Genomic DNA, 24,301 nt, shown 5'->3' on the forward strand with positions numbered 1-24,301 from the left:
TTACGCAGGCAGACTAAGCAGGGGGAAAAATGCGTTCCCTTGACTAGCTAGTTAACGTTCACTCAATGAACTGACTAACGTTTGTTAGCTAGATAACCATGTCAGCAAAGGAAGGATACAAGGTTATAGTTGTTCCTGCTACGTTGCTTTAAATGTCTCGAAAAAAATCTACAGCGCTAACTGACAGCAGAACATGGACATGAAAAAGACAGCTACCTAGATAGATAGAACATTTTGAAGAGAAACAACGAGGAAAGAACACAGCCGCATCATTCCAGGAAGTATAGAAAATGCTGGCATTTAATTTGCTAGTTTCTCCTCCAGCATGGATAGGATTGGTCAATAACGGATATGTCCGCAAAGTCCTCGCCCTTTTCTGACAGATGAGATTCCCAACTCCCGGCACACATCACGCGTTCAAAACAACAGGGAACTCGGAAAACTCCGAATTCAGTGCGTTCTAGACAACTGGAACCTCTGGAAAAAAAAGAGTTCCGAATGAGAAAAATGGTTTTGAACCGTCATCGAACTCGGAATTCCAAGTCGAAAACTCGGGCATCTTCCTACAGTTCCGACCTGAAGATCACGGACGTCATGATTTGACCTCGCCCCCCCCGAGTTCCCAGTTGTCTTGAAAGCACCAACAGGGAGGCCGCTGTCCCTACTCGGTTTTGACAGGCTTTAGCGAATAATAATACGGACCCGGGAGGTTATCGGCTTATTCATTATGAAGTACAATAAAATACGCACCGTGTAGTATGACAGTAAACCCGCATTGTAGTCCAAAACAAACCAGCGATACTGCCAACCTTTCATGACGTTAGTCCATTTGCTCAGCGGTCCCTCCATGATGGACGCCATCTTTACAATTGGCCAAGATTCTAGGGGAGGAGTCAGCATGGAGAAAAAATACGTCACGGGATGGCAAGATTTGACAGCATCCTTAACAGCTGACAGATTGTCAAACATTTGAAGTTATACTTTTGCTTTCTCATTTGTTGTTCCATAGGTGCACATGGTTATGACACTATAGGCCTATCTTCTTTTGGGCCATTATGCCAGGTTGCAGTGCACTTATGATTTCAAATACATTGGACATGTTCAAAATGGCAGAGCTCTCATACTATTTAGTAAGTACCATATAATGAGTATGTGCATGGCCTCGTGGGCCCCTAGCATTAAGTATATGGGGTAGCATGCTTGAAGAAACAAGATGTCATAATACAGTTGCTGGAAAATTTGATCAGTATCTGTTCATCATCTTAAAATCTTTCCAGATTGTATTTTATATTCCAGATGAACACGTTCGCAAAATGAATGGGGCTAACAGAGTTTACATTTTTTTTTTTTTTAACTACACCAAATACAGTAGTATTTTTGAAATATTTAAGATTAGTATAAAGTTCATACTCACATAGTTTGCAAGTATTTAGCATGTAGTATCCCGGTTCAGAACACATCCGTTGTATGCCTTTGAGTTAAATGGCCATGTTTAAATACTCAAAACAGACACCCTTCCTCCAGTAAGATGATTAGTGATAGCATAATACACTGTTTATTGAAGCAAAATTAGAAAGATATGTAGGCTGTCATTATAAATAAGAATTTGTTCTTAACTGACTTGCCTAATCAAATAAAGGTTAAATTAAATAAAAAAATGTAAAGGATGAAGGTTGCATTAAAACATTTCAGATGACAGTTCCAGGAGCAGATGTGATGTAACCTAATGCCTGGGTCAGGATGTCTTAAATTAAGAAAGGTTTGTATCACGTCACAAAATTATGCAACTGCCCCTAGGCTATCATCGTGTTTCAATCAATATCATTATTTTCCTCCCATCAATTACATTCTATTTACAGTAAAGGAATCACAGGTCAATTCGATTTATTTAATCTGATTAACACAAGGCAAGGTTTGAGCTGGTGACTTGAGGTTGCGCTCTTGATTTATCTTTAGAATTTCCCCAAATCAAAAAGATAAATGGACCTTAGAAATGTTCAACGTTTTATTTACATCAAATTTAACACTGCTAGGGAGAACTTCACAGTTATATACTATGTGAGCTTTAAATCAAAAACAAAAAGTTAATATTAACCTCTGCCATTTTTATCCCTGTTAAATTCACATTTTCAAAATGAAGTGTATTCCATTCTCATTGCACTCATAGAACTGAAGAGGAAGTGGCCTTTGGTATACGATGTGCAAATACAATTTCTTCAGCACTGTCCAGATCAAACAGAAAAGTTGCAGGATCCAAAACATTATTTACAAAATAAATACAACAACAATAAATAAAGGACATACAGCTTGATCATAAAGACAAACTGGGCAGAAATTAATTGAAGAGCATTTTAAACAAAATGAAATAATTTTTTTGCAAAATTGCAATCATTGCAAACTAATTTTCCTAGCGTGACAAGCCTTGTTCATTATCTCAAATTTATTGTTGGATTAAGAGTGTAATCACAAGTCTATGGGATACTCGTCTCTAGTACAGTTTGGCAGTAAAGCAGAACAAAGATGATTGAAGCATAAATAAGCAAGGGTGAAAGGCAAAATAATGGAAGGCCAAATTGGTAATCAGTCATTAAGAATTTCACAGACAGCAAGTGGAGGATGCAGAGAGTTTAATAGTTCAGATCCTTAATACTACAGAGCAGCTTTGGGGAAGTGCACCAGAGAGACTCATGTTTGTGTAGTTTGTTGGAAATTAAACACTTATTGTGCAACTGTCAGAGACAGAATTATGTGGGATCACAAGTATGGACCACTATCAATCAGACCAAGAACAAGCTGTATTTGACCATCAGTCCATCTATTATAATATAGGAGACAAATTGCACATTTTATTTTCAAGTTTGAGTCTTAAATTTACTCCCAGTAATATAAATGTATGTTGTAGTTATATTTATACTTGGCCACAATCTCATGGCGAAATGTGTCATCTGAAGACCAAAGCACAAGATATTTACAATTACACATCTCTGTATATCCATTTCTTGACTTAGTAGTGCACAATACATACAATATATTTCACAAAAGGCACCATGAATAATTGGAAAAACACTGCTGTATCCAGTAGCAAGAAAATAAAAACAAATACCTCATTATTTAATTTGGAACCTCACAGTGTAAAGAAACAATTAGTTTCATGACATCCTATTAGTCAAGACGACCTTTGAATGAACAGAGAGACACTGAAGCTCATCTGCTGGATTAAATAGGTGGTGTACCCCAAAACAGACATGGAATGAACTGTGAAAAATATTGGGTGTCATAAACGGTACTATTTGAGTTTATACTAAGACGAAATGCAATATAGCAATCAATGTCTACTACTTCATAGGCTTTATCCAGTGTACACCAAGGGTTCCAACATCTCAAGTGGGCATTAGGGGAATTTTCAGTCGAGGGACACTATTATAAACAAGCTTTTTTTGTTTTGATTGCTTGATTCATTAGCCAAATTATTATAGAGAAAGGATTGCAGGCACTGGTGATACTTGCTATTTCTGCACAATACAACAAACAGGATGAAATGACTTCCAACAATATGAAATGGAAATGTTTTCTTAGAGATGATCAAAAAGCATCTAAAAGGGATATTAGTCATCTTCACTCATTTATGCTCATCGAAAACAGAACACCGATGTTGGTATTGAAATGACCAGAGAACTTTGACAGATTAAACACCTAATTTGCAGATGTTCAGATGGGGTTGGGGGCCTCAGTCCTGCAATAAACTTCCTACGAATGTTTATTTTCATAGTCAAATACTTATCCAAGCAAAAGTGACCGTTTCCTGGATATAACGTTTTTAAAATAGGTCTGTGCTTTTCATAAAAACAATAATTAATTTAAATTCAAGTTCATACATAAAGACATACTAAAGTTAAAAACAAAACATTTACAAATAAATCACTCATTTTCTGGAGACATAACGCAGTTTGCGTTGAGATTAGTATTTTGTCAGGGAGTGGCTGTGTTCACAGATTTTTAATTATTTAACAATCTATAGGCACTGAGGGAAAGGGCCACAGGGAATACTGCCCCAAACCACCTTCCCATGTGTTACCTTGCGCTTTCCTCACTTCTCATTAGCTCCGAACATTTAAATACATGTGCAAGGGAATTTGGACATAAATATTAAAATGCTTACATTTTCCATTCCGATTTTAAGTGAGCATTTTCCTGAAATACTCAAACCAAATCAAATGGCAGAGGGTAGACCTGATTAAGTGGAACACACTTTCATTTTCCAGGTGACAATAGTTTTGAACAGTGACTTCCCGTCACAGGAACTCATAGTTGCCAGGATCATAAATCAAAGATAGTAACTCAGCCATAATTATTCTCCACTTTTTCTTGGCTATGATGACTATGACACATACGCAAACTGACTGTTCTTTACCAACACTCTGGGACTGAATACATAGCTGATATACTCCACATTCGATTAAAAGAAAGGCCTTAAAACCAGTTGGAAAAGTTTGAACTTGGGGCAAAACAGTTACTTGGTGTACATTGAACCATATCTAGTTTGGTATCAACAATGTTAATGTACAAAAGGTTAGAACAGTGTTCTCCCCTGGCATTTGAGAAAGAGTCAACTGTAAACAATAAGAGATCCAATTTAGTGATTTTCTGAGGTACTTCTGAGATTGTTCTCCGTCCCCAAAATGTTAATACAACCAGAAACATAAAAAAGGGAATACAAAGAAATGTTTGACAGGTCCGATGGCTACCTCTGAACCACATCACTGATTTCTTTGATGCAGATGTGTAAGTTGTCCAGAGCAGGGCTAGGTCCTGGGCCACTAAATGCCCCTCCAATTCCAGAGGAGGACGATGCCCGAAGCTCCTGCAGACTCAGCTCTAATTTGCCCACGGCCTCCCGGAAGGCAAACTTGTTCCGCATCTGTGGGATGCAGTCCACGTAGCCTGAGCAGTAGTCTAGCAGCTGGTGGCCAGCATCTAAGACCTGGCTGCTGGAGGAGGGCTCAGGGCTGCTGTGGAGGGCACCTATCAGGCACTCAGCACACTCCAGCAAAGCCTCCTTACTGATCTTCTCCGGTTGAACCCTCTCAGCCTGCTGTCGAGTCCGACGCAGAGGCTTAGAGCCACCAGAGGGGGCTGTGGAAGAAGCAGTGCTTGTGGCGCCGTTGGCCATCTTAGTGGGAGTAGTGTTAGTGTTGTTGGCAGAGGAAAAGGAGGTTGGTGGAGGCACTTGTGGTGGTGGCACTGATGGTCTCCCGGGTCCCACTTCCCTTGCTCGTCCCGGCCTTTTCACCCCATCACCGTTGACCTCCACAGTCCCTACGACCTGCTCCTCCCCATCCCCGCTGTAGGAGTGCCCAATGAGGCGCAGGGTTGGAGGGGGAGGGGGAGCACATTTGGGTTTGACCAGTCGTGGTCGGTCCCGGTCCGCCTGGTGCTCCGATAGCAGTTTGAAGCGGTTCCCCTGAGAGTCCATCCCCACCAGGTGCACATCGGCTGGGCTATGCTTGAGTGTAGGCGAGATCAGCACGGGAACCTTGTGGTTGTGTGGAGCCGCCGACGGGCCTGATCCCACTGTTTTGGAGGGGGACGTCCATCCCTGTCGGTCCTGTCCTCCTGCCTCCTGACCCTCCCTACACCGTAGAGCCCCAGAGTGACAATCCAAATCAGCCTCACTCCCAACCCCAGGTGCCCTCACCCCCCCAGAGCACCCCCCCACCCCTCGGGGAAGCAGCTTGGCTTTAGGCCGGTCCCTGATCTGAGCTGTGCCCTCATCCATCTTACGAAGAAGGGTCTCAGAGGTGTGTGCTGCCCCGTTCTCAGGCTGCGAGGTGGTGGAGGCAGTGCGCTCTAGAGGAGGTTTACTGCGGTTTCTGGGTAAAGTCAGAGCCATCCTCTCCAGGTCAGGAAGCCCTGCAGTCATGGAGGAGGTGGAGTTGGACCTGGGGAATGGTTTGGTCCCCCCACCCCCCTCTTCGGTCCCAGTGGACTTGCCAGTCCGTAGCCCTAAGGTCTTTTTGATGAGGCGAGGAGTGAAGAAACCTGCCAGGCCTGCCCAGCTGCTGCTACTACTACTACTGCCCACCTGCAAGGGTGGGACCCCAGAGGTGTGGTTGGCAGAGGACTTTTGTCCAAAAGCGGCCCCACAGCAGCGTGACTGGACGTGGTTCCCCTCTCCATGGGACGGTGAGAAGCCCAGGCCGTCCGCCTGGGGAAGGGGAGGAGGAGGGGCGCTGAAGCCAACCGTGGGCTCGTATTTCTTGTGAGGCTGGGTCTCCATCTCTCGGAACGAGCTGCTCCTCTTGGGCGGCATGGGCAGGCTCTGCTGCAGCTGGGATGAAGGAGACTTCTTCTTCATGAAGGAGCTGAAGAAGCCAGCCTTGCGGTCCCGTGTGAACATGGTCTCCTGGGAGTCCTCCAATAGGCTGCTGGGGGATTTGTCCCTCTGTTTCCGAGGCAGAGCAGGAGAGCTGCCTGACCGGCCATCCCCTGCCAGCAGAGTGGCTGCCAGACCTGCAGAGAACAGAGGATATGGAATTAAAAATAGGTACCAGAGCGGTGGTCTCTTATCAACACTAATAACGCCATTATTCAACATCAATCTGCATTAGCGCCAACCGGCGAATCTCATAGGCTGGCTGCCATTTGCTTTGACAACAGGCATATTCTCTCTTCAGAGCCATTCCTGCTTCAATAACTTTGTGGTGCCACCTTGTTGTACTAGGGATGTCAAGTTGCTCTATACGTGTAATAGATGAGCGCCACAGTGAGCCACGCAGCGTTGTCAGCATGACAGGAAGTCACCTCCCGTGTGTCACCACCACTCAAGCTTCCTCATCCCAGACTTATCTTAGGGACGCATTGTCGAGAAGGAAATATGCAATTAAGCATTTCATTGGACGGTGTCCCATACATACGAGTAATACAACTTGAAACTATGCAGTGTTTGCTATTGTGTGTTCACTGATCAATCATACTGGTAGTGGAGAAGTATCATGGGGAGGATTAAATGGTGTGAGAAAGGAGTGAGAGTATAAGGACTGACGGGAACATAGATTGCATTAGGTTTTTCAACATGAACACAACATGCAATAAAACACTTTATTGTCACTTGATTGCACATAAAACAAGACAGACAACATTTCAAAAACCATACAAATAACTTGTGGGTCAGCCAATTTTAATTCAGGTATTGGTACATATGCAGTCATTCTTGGTGATTGTTAGAGTTGTAGGTGTTATATGTGAGTTGTGTGTGAAAGATGCAACAGGGAGAGGATTAGAATTCAATACCCTCAATCATTATAATATAAATGAAAGATAAGTGACAAACATGAACACAGAGGAGTACAACCCAGCCTTGTCTAATCATGTCAGGGATGAAGATTTGATGGAGATGTGGTTTATAATGTCATGCAGATCCTCCAATAGTGAATTATATATGGGAGAAGATTGAGAATGCATTTCATCTAAACCCTGCATCTGGTATTTGGCCAAAGGCAACGCTTTAAAGGCCCAGTGCAGTCAAAAACATGATTTAGCTGTGATTTATATACATTTCCACACTGAGTGCTGAATAATACTCTGACAATAACAGCTAGTTTTCCCCTCCCCACTCAGACCACTCCCAGACAATCCTAACAAAATTGTTGCTTGAGAAATTGCTCTTTGCTAAGAAGCTATTTTTGTATCCTTTTGACCATTTTTTTCACAGTAAGGTACTTACTTTTTACCCAGAAATGATTTGCATTGGACCTTTAAGTGTTGTGGTTGGATATGGCAACAGTCCCCACTGCATATTATCCATGAGGCTAGATAAGTGACATTACAGTAATTCTTTATAAATTATGAGGGAAAGCTCTATATATGACGCTAGAGGTGTGTTGTGATTGTGTAATGACACAGAGATAAGATGGTGCGTTTAGGGGATGGGTAAGGTGATCCAGTGATGTTCAGTCTGCCAGGTACACAGCAGCCATTCTCCTCAGCCTGCGGGCATGGAGGCGGGCAAGGCGGGTACCTGAGGGGCCGTGTGTGCTGGGCTCCTGCCTGCCATCCAAACCCCCCTCGATGTTCTCCTTGTTCTCTGCGTGCATCTTGAGAGTGCGCGATTTCGAGGGCAGCAGTGGCATGTCGTGGCTGAAGGGGTGTGGTGACGGGGAATGGCCAGAGGCGGCAGTCTTACACAGCTCCTCTGCTACCTCTGCAGAGAAAGAGAGAGAGGGAGCCACGGGAGAGGAAAGGAATGCTTAATTAAGTGAACCTTTACATAAGATCGTTATACACATTGATTCCCTTGCTAGAAATGGTAGTACTGCATTTACTGGAATAACTGCAGAAACCAATGCTTAGAGTTTATAGTGCTTCTCTGAAAGCCCTGAATTCTCCCTGTACTCCCCTCACCTCAGCATGCCCTTTCCTGACTCAGATATCATTCTCCATCTCTCCTTGAGGCACCAGGCCTGCTGTACCACTATGAAAAGGCCCTACAGATATGTTAACGCACCATTAAGAGCCATTCCCGCTCTAATATCCACAAATGTATGCTCTCTAGTGCCACAACTGACAGGATTGAATGGAGTCGGGCAGCAGAGCTAAATGCCTTATTTAAGCCTTAACTTCTTGGTGACTGGGGGGCAGTATTGAGTGGCTTGGATGAATAGGTTGCCCAGAGTAAACTGCCTGCTACTTAGCCATAAAAGCTAGAATATGCATATAATTAGTATATTTGGATAGAAAACACTAAAGTCTCTAAAACGGTTTGAATGATGTCTGTGAGTATAACAGAACCTATATAGCAAAAACCTGAGAAAAATCCAACCAGGAAGTGGGAAATCTGAGGTTTGTAGGTTTTCAACTCATAGCCTATCGACGATACAGTGGGATATAGGTCATGTTGCACTTCCTAAGGCTTCCACTAGATGTCAGCAGTCTTTAGAACCTTGTTTGATGCTTCTACTGTGAAGACTGGGGCGAATGAGAGGGGATTGAGCCAGTATCTTTATTGCATGGTATGCTTTTTCCGCAAAGTTTTTTTGAAATCTGACACAGCGGTTGCATTAAGGAGATCTAAAGTTCCATGTATAATAGTTGTATCTTTTATCAATGTTTATGATGAGTATTTCTGTAAATTGATGTGGCTCTCTGCAAAATCACTGCATGTTTTGGAACTACTGAACATAACACACCAATGTAAAATTAGATTTTTGGATATAAATATGCACTTTATCGAACCAAACATACATGTATTGTGTAACATGAAGTCCTATGAGTGTCATCTGATGAAGATCAAAGGTTAGTGATACATTTCATCTATATTTCTGCTTTTTGTGACTCCTCTCTTTGGCTGGAAAAATGGCTGTGTTTTTCTGTGACTTGGTGACCTAAAAATAATTTATGGTGCTTTCGCAGGAAAGCCTTTTTGAAATCACACTGTGGCTGGATTACCTATAATTGTATCTTTAAAATGGTGTATAATACTTGTATGCTTGAGGATTTTTAATTATGAGATTTTTGTTGTTTTGAATTTGGCGCCCTGCACTTTCACTGGCTGTTGGCGGGGGTGGGACGCTAGCGTCCCGAATAGCCCAGAGAGGTTAAGGGTAGTAATGTGACTATGTCGTACAAGTACCTTCGGAGATGCTGGAATCGTGGAACATTGTCTCAAAGGTCTGGTGGGTCTCGGCAAATGAAGGTCGGTCCAACGGACTCCATTGCCAGCCTGATATCAAAATAAAATAAAAAGGTCAATATAGGTTACATAGCTATAAGTGAATGGATGATAGTGGTAGTGTGTGTTGGTGGGACATTGTGTGTACTCAGTGCAGTGCTCACTCACAGGCCCTCATCAGCTCGTGGACTTTAGGTGGACAGCCCTCTGGCTGCTCCATGCGGTAGCCCTTCTCCAGCAGGTCGTATACCTGAGACAGGTCTATCCCTGGGTACGGAGACATACCGTACGTCGCTATCTCCCACAGCAGCACACCGAAAGCTGAGCGATGAGAGACCGTCATAGGATGAGAAGAACGCTCACACTGATGTTGATTGATTTAGTACATGTAAAGGTGAAAAGGAGAGTGCTTGAAAATCTGGTTCTGACTCACCCCACACATCAGACTTGATAGAGAAGGTGTTGTAGGCCAGGCTTTCCGGGGCGGTCCACTTGATGGGGAACTTGGCTCCGGCGTGGGCTGTGTACGTGTCCCCAGTCATCAGCCTGCTCAGCCCAAAGTCAGCCACCTTCACCACGCTGTTCTCCCCCACCAGACAGTTCCTGGCCGCCAGGTCCCGGTGGATGAAGTTCTTCTTCTCCAGGTACTCCATGGCAGAGGAGATCTGCGTGGCCATGTAGAGCAGCACCACTGCGTTCACCTCTTCCCGGTCACACTCCCTTAGGTAGTCCAGCAGGTTGCCATGGGGCATGTACTCTGTCACGATGTAGAAGGGAGGCTCCAAAGTACACACACCTGGACAGACGCAAGCCAACAGAGGTTAGACGTAATTACGCCTCAAGAGCCAAGAAACCCAACAGCTGATAGAAATGCCTTGTGCTGTTACTAAGTGGAGCTGTACTGTGAGCAGCACTGACCTAGCAGCTGCACCAGGTTGGGATGTTTCACCTCCTTCATGACTGCTGCCTCTTTCAGGAACTCCTCCACCTCCATGGTGTCCTCCTGGAAGACAAACAATCAGAAAGGTCAATATTCACTGGATTTATTCAATATCTTAGTACCAGGAAACCAAGGTGAACAAAACAAGTTAAACTGTGATTAAACATTTCTCCAACAGTAGTCATTGCCGCCATTGAGTTTAATTTTGGTGTAATACAACATTCCACCATCAGGTGGTGACCAACTACCACTAAATACCATGCCTCCTTCATATTCCATGATCCCATAGATTGTTTCTATTTTGTGAAATCGAGACACTAGATGGAGGGATCTTACAGGCGACATCCAAATCATACCACCAATCTATAGAATAGACAAACCTTCAGTGTTTTAACTGCGACGGTGAGGTTGTATTTCTTCCAGACTCCCACGTACACCTCTCCGTACTGCCCTCCACCCAGTTTGTGCTTCATGGTGATGTCGGTGCGCTCCATCTCCCACTTGTCGTGGATGGGCGACACGCCGTAGACGGTGGGCTTGTTGCACTTGGGGGCCGGGTAGTGGAGTGTGGTGACCAGGCCGTCGGCCACGGTGGAGTGGTGGTGCACCAACTCGGCCAGGGTGCTAAAGCGGCTCTCTGCCGTGACGTACACCTTGGGACAGACAGAGGGTTAGGGTTATACATGTGTACAGACTGAAACAGCAGCACCGTGGGGAGGAACCAGAGACGGCTAATAAAAAGACAGAGCAGAGACATTAGCATGAACGGAGCAGTTTCACAACAAAAATGAAGAGACGGAAGACGAGAGGACAGAGAGAGAAGTTGGAGAGAAGCAAGACAGCCCCTCTGTAGGTCCCAGACCCCTAGCTACCTTGCCATCTGAAGCAGTGTTGATGCGGTAGTGGTAGACTCTTCCCTCGTAGCGCAGGGAGATGGACAGCTGTCCTGGGCTGCTCTCGCTCTCCCGGACCAGGAAGCTACCGTTGATGAGGCTACTGAGCAGGTACTCTGCTGCACTGCGTGACACAGGCCCGTGGTACCAGCTGTGCTTCTCCAGGCTGTTGACAGGTGTAATGTAGTTGCTTGGCACCCAGCCCTGGCCGTTCTTCGAGCGCACCTCGCTCCACTCCCCATTCTGGTTGTAACCGAGCACCCTTAGCTTCTCACCTGGGCAGAGAGGGACAGGGAGAGAGAGAGTCAGGTAAAATGACATCTTTAAACATATTTTTTTTGAGCCACTTCAGGACATTAGCACCGATTGAAACTTGGCGCTTTTGACTCCTCCATAGGCTTTAAATATCCCCCGTTGATGCATCATTTACTGCGGTGCCAAGAGGTAGGGCAGGGCATGTAGCAACTTGGTCTGCTGCGTTGTCTGCCTCTTATGAGGTCAGCAGTGGAGATGGGAGGGAGTGCCTCTTGCAGAGAGACAGAGAGACTGCAGCACTGTACTGTAGAGGAGCTGTGTGGCTGTGGAATTGAAACACGCCCTGGCTGTCCGGCAGCTCCCTGCAGCCATTCAAAGCTGCTCCCAATGAGAGGATAATGACAGTGAGATGTTATGGCACGGCCTGGAGATGGGACTGCGCCAAGCTTTCTTCCACTTATTCCCTTTCTCCTACTCGCTCGCCCTCTGTACATCATGGGCTAAGCCGAGCGTGCTGCAGACTCAATACCCTCTGGTGCCACAGAGGCCATAGCTACAGGCTCTATTGACACTGGATAGCCGCGGAGTCAGAAAAACAACATTGGGCCGGCCAAAACAGTCACACTACACAGTTTCCTCTGCGACACACCGTGGGCAGCCAGAGAGCTGGCTCCGGGTGGAAATGGTGAATGTCAGGCGGCTCGTGGCGGACATTACTGGTCTGAGGCATGGCATTCATCTGAGACCCTCTGATCACCCACTGCTGGGTTTATCCACCTGTTATTATTACAGTTGAAAGGATTCCACATTAAAAGTGCACTGGAGTCAAACAAGGGTGTGGGAGGGCTGGCCTGCCCGCCTCTCCATTGGGCACTCAGTGACTCACAGTCTAAGCATTAGCCTCATCTTAGGCAGCAGCCTTGGGGTGACTTGAGGAGGCAGACATCGACTTAAGATAGGATTTTATATTAGTTCATTTAAAAAGTCCCGCTCTCACTCACATATTTTAAGCTTGTTACCCAGTATGATCAGCAGGGACACGGATCAAATACGAGAAAGTAGAACAAAGGAATTGGAATAAACTAAAAAAATAGTTCACTGAATGGTAAAATGGTACCATACATTGAGGAAATCTCTTCAGTAAGAACTGCCCCATATCTCTGGGAGTGAGTCATCTTTAGATAAAGGAGTGGTTTGTGATGATCTGTTTGGAAAGCCTATTGATAAAAAGCTCTTTCAGAGTACATACCTTTCGTGATGCTCAGCGTGTTGTCGCCACTGGCAACAAAGTCATAAAGTGCAACAAAGAGGTTGGGATCGCTCTCGGCAGCACCCAGCAGGTTCTCCTTGGAGCTCCAGCGTACCGCCTCCGTCAATGCTGCCGAGTCCAGGCTGAAGGGCCGGTGGAGGGCCTCTGGAAAGAGGGAGAGAACAGGGAGAGATGGATAAAGAAAGAGGTTCGTGAGTGGATCAAAGAGGTCAAGCTGCCTAAAAACTATAAATCATGATTAAACATATCCACAGATATGCGTAACACATACATATGTACACAAATTTACATAACAAATGCAGTCTGCCTTTTAGAGAACCCAAAATCAGCATCCCTTTCCTATCGCCCACTTATGTTTTGCCACAGTCTGTTCTTCTGTTCCTTTAACAATCGGCTCAAATCATATTTGAAATAGCCATTTACCAGTGCCAACATAATATCAGTAACTGTCCAGTGAATAGGCAGCAGGAGTCTACCTAAATAGACAGAAAGAGCCCTGTTGAAAGAGTAGCTACCTGAGAGTCTAGGCCCGTCCACATCCTTTGCCCCAGTATAGGGCCGGCCTGTCAGCCTAACCCACTCTTCCTCAAAACTGCTGCTGGGTTGAAGGGTCCTCAAATACATACTCTGCCTGTCCACTCTGCTCACTTCACTTTCCACACACACTAATCTGAGATGTGAGGACTAGGTCCAAAATGAACTTTCTACTTGGCTTTTTTTCCCTGCCTGTATATAAAGAGTGTAGGAGCTGCGGGGAGGGGCTGTCTGTCGGCGTGGTCGGAAAGATACTGCAGGCCTCCACCCACACAACATGCCTGAGCCTCACTCGCTCACAGGGCTCCTCAACAGCTGCCAACAACCTCCACAACATGTCTGGGCAGCTGCTGAATGGGGCTTACCGACTGCCAGGGAGAGAGGGATAAGAGTGAAATAAAGGCAGTGGAGGAGAGGGGAGAAGATGAAAGAAAGTTGAAAGTGGGCATGGAGAGAGCAATCTACTTGCCGGAAGATTACTTTTTCATGTATGGTGAAAATTTAACTCGTTCATGTAGCCTATAAAACAAAAGAATGACTGGCTGGCTACACCCAAGTTATACATGTACAATAAGTGACTAGAACCATCAGTGGGAGTCTGGTGGTCAGTAGCTAATGGTTACCAGTAAATAATTTACTGAAGGGCATCATTACTTCCTATTACACTTCCTTTTAACCATGACGTTCTACACAGACATAAAAAACAATAGGGTCTGATAAGTCAGGGTACACACTGTGCAAGACGAAGTTGAATTCCTGCTTGGCCTCAACAACTATGAAGTCATGCATCTGAACCAAATAGTTGAAAAATGGCCCAGATCTCCAAATCCAACCTAATGAGTGGAATGTGTGAAATAGGGAGTAAAACAGGAAGCACACTGAACTAAAGTACACAGAGCACCATTCTAAAACAATAGAACTACTCAAGTATGCAGTGCTCCATTCAAAATATTCAGCAAGCAAACTCTGTCCATACACAGTACACCACACAGTACACCACATGGAAGCAGTATATTAAATCCGTCAAGACATCTCAGGACAAAAGTGGCCACAATGTCAGGTGTGACCCTGCCCCATCTAGGCGTCATGTCCTCCCACCTTTGTTCCCCACCAGCATATGCTGCAGGTCGGTCGCCGTCAACTGGCTCAGCCACAGCTCCCAGTACATGTTCCACTTCGTTCCCAGTACAACACAGACGTCTGACCAGTTCCCTCTCGGTATAACTTCTCCACAGAGGCAGTGAGTGAGTGAGGGAGTCACTGAGACCCCCCACACATTTGATTTATTCACCCTGAGCGAATTAGGGTGTCTGAAGCACTACTAATAGGTTCCCGCTGGGCTGGGTTTGCTTTTCAACCCAGAGGCTTCCACTCTCAGCTTTTGATGTGGCTTTCAGAAGTCAAACTTTCCAGGGCTGGTACAAGGAAGTAAATCCATGATCATGGTTCTCCGTGGCACAATCCCACAGAGGGGGGCTTGCTGTGTTTGTCAGACAGAGGAAAGCTGAGCTCACTGGGGAAGTGAGTTGTGGTGGAGGTCTCTTTAAGAACAGAACAAAGCGCGGGGTAGGGGCAGTCATGAGGTCCACAGCAGATGGCCGTTCTCGTGGTCCTATGGGAGAGGGCCCCTGTGCCACGTGCGGAGACCCACTCATAGCCTCCAGGGAGAGGCTGAACAGACTGAGGACGAGGGGGGATGAAGGGAGGGCAAGAGGGCACTGCAACTGCTACAAGGCCTCATGTCAGAACAACACTGCTGCAGCACATCACACTTCTATCATACAGTACAGGCCGCAATACTTTTACACAGTCAGCCTCAATCCTTTTTCCTACTGAGAGCTGGAGATCATTTGAAATTCAACTCATGAAGTGTTAAACAGTTGCAGTCAGATAATGGCCAAATGTCTATGTATTAATTCAATTTCAATAAATTTTCTATATCAACTAAGGATAAGATTAATTGATCTAAACTCTTATTCACAAATCATTGAATAAACTCATTCAACACTAGAATGATAGAAAATAAATAGCTGATCTGAAATATGAATCACCAACAACAACCACTGTTTGGCAAGTCATAAGACTCAGGTCTCATTTTACAACTATTGACTATTCCTCAGTGAAGCTGTGGACATCTTCAGATTGATCCACACCAGTTGGCATGTCATGCATGAGGTACATCGTGTGCCTGTCAGAGTGCCAGTATGGGTGAGTGCCTTTGGTGCGTAGAATGGCTGAGGACTGGGGGCAGGGACTCTGGGAATTGGCCATGACAGCCCCAGACAGCTGAGACAGTGGTGCCCATCCAGCCCTGCTTCAGCTCAATGGACATATTGAGAAAGACTGACTCCCCCTGGTCACCCTATCCCGCACCAGCCGCTCCCGCAGCTGTTAGTATGATCTGTCCAGGCATGTGGCAGCTGAACCAGCTACCTCTGCACCCTCCCAATCCCTGTACAGGACCACATGTGAATCCTTTCACTGTGCCCTGTCACACTACCTAACCTAACACAAAACATGACCAGGCCTCAGTCAGTGTAATACAATTAGCCTATTACAACGAGACACGACTGACAGCACCTAAACCACATGCAATATTACGCAGCACGACCGGCCGCTGGCCTGGGAATATTTATTGCCCCATTGCAAAACAAAGCAACATCACGGCCATAAATAACTCCTGAATGATGACAGCGTTCAGATAGAGCCAGACGAAATGTAAACAATAAGTTGAGACAATGTCACTGATGAGAGGTATACAACACAAGACAAATTAATGAGGGATGAACACACAGACAGGTCTTTCGCCAGAGGACAGTGGGTCAGAACTGGCTGACGGACCTTTAGCTGAACAGCCATGGACTGCAGTGGACATTGCCACTTCAACTCAAATCTGTAGAGGGCAGTGGTACAGACAGAGATCCCCATGAAGGAGTCTAGTGAAGAGGCTGTGGCAGAGTTGGCAGGAGCCATTTGTTGTTGTTAATGAGGAGACACACAATGTCACCATTCACATCACAAGTGTGGGGAGTCCATCTCGAGCAGTTTGTTCGATTAGGAAAAGTGGACCATCATCCTTAATTTGTTACCTCTCCAGGCAAAGTGAGCATTAGTCCGTTTTCACATTGACGATAGCAAAGGGATATGTTCGAGAGGTTCTCAAGAGGTATCAATTCGAGACCATACTGTTGTGTAAACTTTCTAAACTATCACGACTCGGGTGAGTGTCTGAGGTAGCGCTCGTCTCGTTGAGCTCAAAACTACTACAGTATAAATGGTAATAGTAGAGCAATGTTTTTGAAAACAGCTAAAATGTAGATATTTTCCTTATATTTGAGACTTGTTTTTAATCAAGTTAGGCTGTTGACTTGAAATTGCAGTTACATTCTGAAATTGTGACAGGCTCAGTGCAGGCGGCAGCTTCTAACTATGGAAGCCCATTCCAGTCACAGTATTTATTTATTTTTTCATTAAAAAAAAGTCAATAGGGCTACTATCTCAATTTTTTAGATATGCAAATACATTACTAGATGTATCAGTCAAACTACGCATGTCAAAATGCTGAGATAGTTGTTCAAACCCAAAAAATTGTGTGTGTGGCAGGGGGGGACAACCTAACCAGGTAAAACTCCTGGTATGACATAGTAATAAATTAAACTGCAGAATTATTTTTTTTATATGGGCTACAATGGGACCAGATCAAACGTAATCAGGTCACATGTTATTTTTTAATTTTTTTTACTCCTGGTCCTAGGGAGGATAAACTAAATCCTGTCAAAAACAGAATGAGGTGAAAAAGTCTTAAAAGTACTGTGTCCCACTTTTCAAAGCTTTTGGGTCAAATGTCAGCTCGCCACACCTTCGCCGGCGGCCCTGCTGTGCTCATCTCTGCAAAAGAGATAGATTGAAATCACCACAATGCTACAAATGAAGAAACATAACCAATACAGTGCATTCGGAAAGTATTCAGATCCCTTGACTTTAGCCATATTTTGTTACATTACAGCCTTGTTCTAAAATTGATTACATTAAATGTTTTCCCTCATCAATCTACACTCAATACCCCATAGTCAAAATGTTGAGATAGGGTCTGTAGGTGATCAACTAAGACCATAAGAAACAAGACCGTCTGGTCTGATGAAACCAAGATTGAACTCTGGCCTGAATGCCAAGTGTCACATCTGGAGGAACCCGGTCACGGTGAAGCATGGTGGCAGCCACATCCCGCGGTGATGTTTTTCAGCAGTAAGGACTGGTAAAATAGTCAGGATAAAGAGAAAGATGAATGGAGCAAAGTACAGAGAGATCCTTGATGAAAACCTGCTCTAGAGCACTCAGGACCTCAGACTGGGACGAAGGTTAACCATCCACCAGGTGAACGACCCTAAGTATACTAGAGGTCGACCGACTATAATTCTTCAACGGCGATACAGATTATTGGAGGACCAAAAAAAGCCAAACCCGATTAAATCGGCCGATTTATTTATTTGTAAGGATGACAATTACAACAATACTGAATGAACACTTATTTCAACTTAATACAATAAATCAAAATCAATGTAGCTTCAAATAATGAAACATATTCAATTTGGTTTAAATAATGCGAGAAGTAAAAGTGCAATATGTGCCATGTAAAAAAAGCTAACGTTTAAGTTCCTTGCTCAGAACATGAGAACATATGAAAGCTGGTGGTTCCTTTTAACATGAGCTTTCAATATTCCCAGGTAAGTTTTAGGTTGAAGTTATTATAGAACTATTTCATATACCTTCGACTATTGGATGTTCTTAAAGGCACTTTAGTATTGCCAGTGTAACAGTAAAGCTTCCGTCCCTCTCCTTGCCCCTACCTGGGCTCAAACCAGGGACACATCGACAACAACCACCCTCGAAGCATAGTTACCCATTGCACCACAAAAGCCGCGGCCCTTGCAGAGCAAGGGGAACAAGTACTTCAAGGTCTCAGAGCGAGTGACGTCACCGATTGTAACGCTATCAGCGCACACCCCGCTAACTAGCTAGCCATTTCACAACAGTTACACCAGTCTAATATTGGGAGTTGATAGGCTTGAAGTCATAAACAGCTCAATGCTTAAAGCACAGCGAAGCTGGCAAACGCACGAAAGTGCTGTTTGAATGAATGCTTACGAGCCTGCTGCTGCCTACCACCACTCAGTCGGACTGCTCTATTAAATCAGACTTAATTATAACATAATAACACAAAGAAATACAAGCCTTAGGGCATTAATATGGCCGAATGCGGAAACTATCATTCCGAAAACAAAACATTTATTCTTTCAGTGAAATACAGAACCATTCGGTATTTTATCTAACGGGTGGCATCCATAAGTCTAAATATTTGTGTTACATTGCACAACCTTCAATGTCATGCCATAATTACGTAAAATTCTTGCAAATTAGTTTGCATGGAGTCCCGTGGCCCAAACTGTTGCATATACCCTGACTCTGCGTGCAATGAATGCAAGAGAAGTGACACAATTTCCCTAGTTTAATATTGCCCGCTAACCTGGATTTATTTTAACTAAATATGCAGGTTTTAAAAAAATATATACTTCTGTGTACTGATTTTAAGAAAGGTATTGATGTTTATGGTTAGGTACACATTGGTGCACTGGCAATACTATAGTGCCTATAAGAACATCCAATAGTCAAAGGTATATGAAATACAAATGGTATAGAGAAATAGTATAAATACTATATTAACTACAACCTAAAACCTCTTACCTTGGAATATTGAAGACTTGTGTTAAAAGGAACCACCAGCTTTCATATGTTCTCATGTTCTGAGCAAGGAACTTAAACGTTAGCTTTTTTACATGGCACATATTACTTTCTTCTCCAACAATTTGTTTTTGCATTATTTAAACCAAATTGAACATGTTTCATTATTTATATGAGGCTAAATTGATTTGAAATGATGTTTTATATTAAGTTAAAATAATTGTTCATTCAGTATTGTTGTAATTGTAAAAAAATATATATATTTTTCTTTTTATTATTATTATTATTATTTTTAATAATTATTATTATTATTATTTTATTTTATTTATTTATTTATTTTTTATTTTAAGTCGGCCGATTAAAATCGGTATCGGCTTTTTTGGTCCTCCAATAATCGGTATCGGTGTTTAAAAATCATAATCGTTCGACCTCTAAGAACATCCAATAGTCAAAAGGTATATGAAATACAAATAGTATAGAGATAAATAGTCCTATAATTCCTATAATAACTACAACCTAAAACTTCTTACCTGGGAATATTGAAGACTCATGTTTAAAGGAACCACCAGCTTTCATATATTCTCATGTTCTGAGCAAGGAACTTAGACGTTAGCTTTCTTACATGGCACATATTGCACTTTTACTTTCTTCTCCAACACTTTGTTTTTGCATTATTTCAACCAAATTGAACATTGAAATTAAATTGATTCTATTGATGTATTATATTAAGTTCAAATAAGTATTCATTTAGTATTGTTGTAATTGTCATTATTACAAATACCAATTAAATCGGGAGAATTTTTAAAATGTATCGCCTTTTTTTGGTCCTCCAATAAATCGGTATCGGCGTTGAAAAATCATAATCGGTCGATCTCTAGTTGAGTCACATTGTTCAACAGCACTGCCAAAATAACACATGGGGCGACATTAAAGTATAGAACAAAGCGAGAGACAATTCTATCAGGGCTTGACATCAACTTTTTTAGCCAAGTAAGGCTGATTTTTCACTTGTCCAAAAGCTCAAAAATACAAAATTGTCGTACAACATAGGACAAAAAAAGGTAGCTGAAAATTGGAACCACTTTGCAAAATAACCTGGTATTGACAATGGAAGGCTGCTGGTCTCTGAAGCCATGCATTATATCTCCTGCCATTGTGGCCTTGACTAAGGCCATTAACACTCCACAAAGTAAAATACTGCACTGATAGGCTACAATATAAACACGGTCTGTCAACCCTCCATCTGGAAAGTTACTGGGTGTGCAGGCTGTTTATCCAACCCTGCTCAAACACAGTCAGCTTATCAAGGTCCTATTGAGCAGCTGATTTTTTCTTCTACAATGGTGTGTGTTTGAGTAGGGCTGGAGCAAAACCTTGCACACCCAGTAGCTCTCCTGGACTCTCTGGGAGGAGGGTTGGCTGTCCTGCAACATTAATCACAACCAAATAATTCCCTCATTAAATGAACCATGGACCAAAGATGTTCATTTATTTGCAAGACAAAATATTCAGTGTTCAGGGGACAGCTTGACAACATCGGAGTTACTTGTCAATTAGGCTATTCTAAGAAAAATTTTTTACTGTCAGAATTACATGGCCAGAATTCTAGCCAATTTTGAGCACTCGAGAGATGGTTTTACAACCGGAGTATGCTCCATTGGTTTCATCAACTCTGCACCCATATCAACTACGGTGTGTTGGTCATTTGCGTTTATACACGAGTGACGGTGGAAAGTTATTTTAGGACATCGTACATGCTAATAATAGCAAAATGGTTAACTTGAGAGATAACCAATTCAAAATACCACATTACCAAAAGTATGTGGACACCTGCTCGTTGAACATATAATTTCAAAATCATGGGCATTAATATGGAGTTGTTCCCTCCTTTACAGCTATAACAGCCTCCACTCTTTTGGGATGGCTTTCCACTAGATGTTGGAACATTGCTGTGGAGACTTGATTCCATTCAGCCAAAGGGCCAAGCCAGAACCATGAAAAACAGCCTCAGAGCATTAATCCTCCTCCACCAAACTTTACAGTTTGCACTACATAGTCGGGCAGTTATCTGGGTTTGGCTGATGCCAGGAGAAAGTGTCGTCATTCTGACTGGCAGATGGTGAAGCGTGATTCCAGAGAACGCGTTTCCACTGCTCCAGAGTACAATATCGGCAAGCTTTACACCACTCCAGCCGATGCTTGGCATTGCGCATGGTGAACTTAGGCTTGTATGCGTGCGGCTGTTCGGCCATGGAAACCCATTTCACGACGCTCCAGACTAAAAGTTATTGTTCCGACGTCGCTTCCAGAGGCAGTTTGGAACTCGGTAGTAAGCATGTTTTTTTGCGTGTTTTTCTTCTTTACTTGTCCATTCGGACAACTTAAATCGCTAATCTATTCGTCCCCCAAAACAAAAACACTTGCCCCAGGCAAGTAATGATGAAACTTTCCTTAAAACACTGATCACCCAACTATTTAATTTCCCTACACATTCAGGAAAAACACACTCAAGATTGACATAATTGATTAACAACTTTCCCCAAATCAGGCAGATAAGGATGAACAGCTGAAGCTTGATCCAGACAGCTCTGAGTAGCTATAGTTGTGGTAGTGGTTGTGCAAACCATAATGGAAGAGGACAGCACCAAAGCCCTTACGGTCTGGTCAGCACCTTAATGGCGCTAATAGGCCTTACTGGCAGGACCCCTCAACCCCCCTGCCCATCTACATCCTGGTCCCATAAATGTCAGTGAGCAAATAATGAGACGCCAGGGTGCTGGGAAACGCCATGTATCGTTCATCTAGCCATGCTCCACTAAGCATGCACAAATTACAGACTGGGCAATGCCCTGTAAATCAGACATTTTAATAATGGGCCTCTAGCCCTCCGCCTGCCCACCACAGCCCTTTAATTGGTTAATGTGGAGTAAGTGCATCCTCCCAGGCTTGCTCACAACACAGTAAGTGGTGGTCTACATAATTCTCTATAGTGGACTAGAGCAGTGTTTACCCAACTTCAGTCCCTGTGTACCCCCAGAAGTACACATTTCTGTTGTAGCCCTGGACAAGCCCACCTGATGAATGAGTTGTAACAGGTTAATTTGGCAGGGGCTACAACAAAAACAAAAAAAGTGTGCGCCGTTGGGGGTACCAGATGACTGGAGATTGGAAACACTTGACTACAGGAAGGCCTTCTGCTATGCCTCACCTTTCCTTTAAACATTTCGGATGCACTTGATAGTTGAGTGAGGCTGAAAATGATTCTATACCCAGACTGACATTCCTATTGATGTTTGAGTCTGATCCATAGTAAACAAAATCAGAACGCAACAGACTAAATGAAATCTTGCACAATGTTAGTTAGTGTTATGTCCAAATCAAACAATGAAAAGTGGCAAATTATTAAGCAAGTCAAAACATTTGGCATGTGCCTGCTCTTGTTTTGTTCAATGCAAAAACTTGAAGAGCACCCCTATTATGTAATGTGTGACGCTCATTGGTCCAGTCACTTTGTAGAAACTGAAGTATGTGTCTGGGCCTGGCAGTAGTCTACAGTTGCGTTGTGCTAGGCTGTGTGACGCAGCAGATGGGTGTGGTATGATTGGCATCATCCACCACAAGGACAAGATCCAGCGGATCCCAGGAGAAGCCCAGCTTAGACAGCCAGACAGAGAGCGTAGGGTTGGGGAGGGTCTTGCCCAATCGTATGGGATGATATTCTTAGGGCCCAATAAAATCTGTGTTGCGGTAAAACGCAGATGGAATCACAAAACTCAGATGGCATTTAAAATGGAATTAAACATTAAATGTATTGAACTTATTAGAAAAGGGCATTCATTTGCCCAAGTTGTCATATGACATGAACAAAATGCATTGGCGATTTGGATTTTCCTTCAACCTTCTGAAACGGCACAGGAATGCCCCTCTGTGTGTGTGGTGCGGTGCATGCGTATGTCTACACTTTGTGTAGCCGTTAGCGATGATGCTAATGATAACCTCATCCTGGTGGAGAAGAAAAGGCTTTCCAAAAACCTTCTCAATAAATATGTTAACTACAAAGTAGCTCATGCCAAACCTGGCAGAATAATATGATTATTTACATCAATCCAGTGGCCATTTGTTGTGAAAATATAACCACAACCATCATATTAACTGCTGACATGCAGTTGTGGGTGCGCAGTTGATACCAATGGTGCATGTGCTGGTTGTAAAAGTGTCTCAAGCGGTCAAAATTGGCTGGGATTCCTCTATTCAACACTGACAATTTAATTCTGACCAAGTTCAAAAATATTCTTAGCTTAATTGACAAGTCACTCCAATGCTGTCAAGATCTCCCCTGAACATTTCAACCTTAAAACAGCTTAGTTACCTACCTCGCCCACCTTAGCCATATGATCCCTGGGTCATTGAATGAGGGAATTATTTTATGAAGACATAAAAAGTACTTGGTTGTAAATAATGTTGCAGGGTGGCCAACCATCCGCCAAGAGAGTCCAGGAGAGCTACTGGGTGTGCAGGCTTTTGCTGCAGCCCTGTACGAACACACCACATTGTCAAAAATCAGCTGCTCAACAGGACCTTCATAAGGTGACTCTGATGTGGTGCTAGGTCAAAAGTGGTTTAAGCATTGTTTTGGACTTATATAGAACATCCAATTTCGTTGTTTTTCTGTGATATATATATATATATATATATATATATATTAGTTTTTTACCTTTATTTAACTAGGCAAGTCAGTTAAGAACAAATTCTTATTTTAAATTACGGCCTAGGAACAGTGGGTTAACTGCCTGTTCAGAGGCAGAACAATAGATTTGTACCTTGTCAGCTCGGGGGTTTGAACTTGCTAGTCCAACACTAACCACTAGGCTACCCTGCCGCCCCTGTGATTGAGAATGAAAACTTGAATTTTTGAAAAACAGAAATCTGGAAAAACTAAAGAGAAAATGGAATCAGGCAAATAAATTCAACAGATTTTATAAAGGACCTCTATTTCGGATCTT

General features: G+C 43.5%; 2 protein-coding genes across 10 annotated transcripts in view; both read right to left on the reverse strand.

The window, feature by feature from the left end:
* The window catches only part of LOC110521570 (oxysterol-binding protein-related protein 9), a 35,178-nt gene extending 34,289 nt beyond the window's left edge, over positions 1–889 (reverse strand). For 4 of the 7 annotated variants that reach the window (XM_090231580.1, XM_036968411.2, XM_090231574.1 and 1 more), the window contains exon 1: positions 751–887. In XM_090231580.1, the coding sequence (XP_090087706.1) occupies positions 751–861 (111 nt within the window). In that variant the 5' untranslated portion in view covers positions 862–887. Of the gene's footprint in view, positions 1–750 lie in introns of all 7 variants that reach the window. The other 3 variants (XM_021599201.3, XM_021599200.3, XM_090231576.1) reach the window with 2 other exon arrangements.
* A 1,723-nt stretch (positions 890–2,612) lies between these two features.
* The window catches only part of LOC110521572 (tyrosine-protein kinase ABL2), a 34,813-nt gene continuing 13,124 nt past the window's right edge, over positions 2,613–24,301 (reverse strand). Inside the window, exons 1-10 of one of the 3 annotated variants that reach the window (XM_021599206.3) lie at positions 13,541–15,332; positions 13,005–13,169; positions 11,480–11,775; positions 10,988–11,260; positions 10,586–10,670; positions 10,101–10,463; positions 9,836–9,988; positions 9,629–9,718; positions 8,018–8,200; positions 2,613–6,510 (exon numbers count right to left, since the gene is read on the reverse strand). In XM_021599206.3, coding sequence (XP_021454881.3) covers positions 4,742–6,510; positions 8,018–8,200; positions 9,629–9,718; positions 9,836–9,988; positions 10,101–10,463; positions 10,586–10,670; positions 10,988–11,260; positions 11,480–11,775; positions 13,005–13,169; positions 13,541–13,649 — 3,486 coding nt within the window. In that variant the 5' untranslated portion in view covers positions 13,650–15,332 and the 3' untranslated portion in view covers positions 2,613–4,741. Of the gene's footprint in view, positions 6,511–8,017; positions 8,201–9,628; positions 9,719–9,835; positions 9,989–10,100; positions 10,464–10,585; positions 10,671–10,987; positions 11,261–11,479; positions 11,776–13,004; positions 13,170–13,540; positions 15,333–24,301 lie in introns of those variants that run through there. The other 2 variants (XM_021599207.3, XM_021599205.3) reach the window with 2 other exon arrangements.

Source organism: Oncorhynchus mykiss, chromosome 4 (genome assembly GCF_057628025.1).
Source record: "Oncorhynchus mykiss isolate SJ-2025 chromosome 4, ASM5762802v1, whole genome shotgun sequence".
In the NCBI taxonomy this organism is placed as follows: Eukaryota; Metazoa; Chordata; class Actinopteri; order Salmoniformes; family Salmonidae; genus Oncorhynchus; species Oncorhynchus mykiss.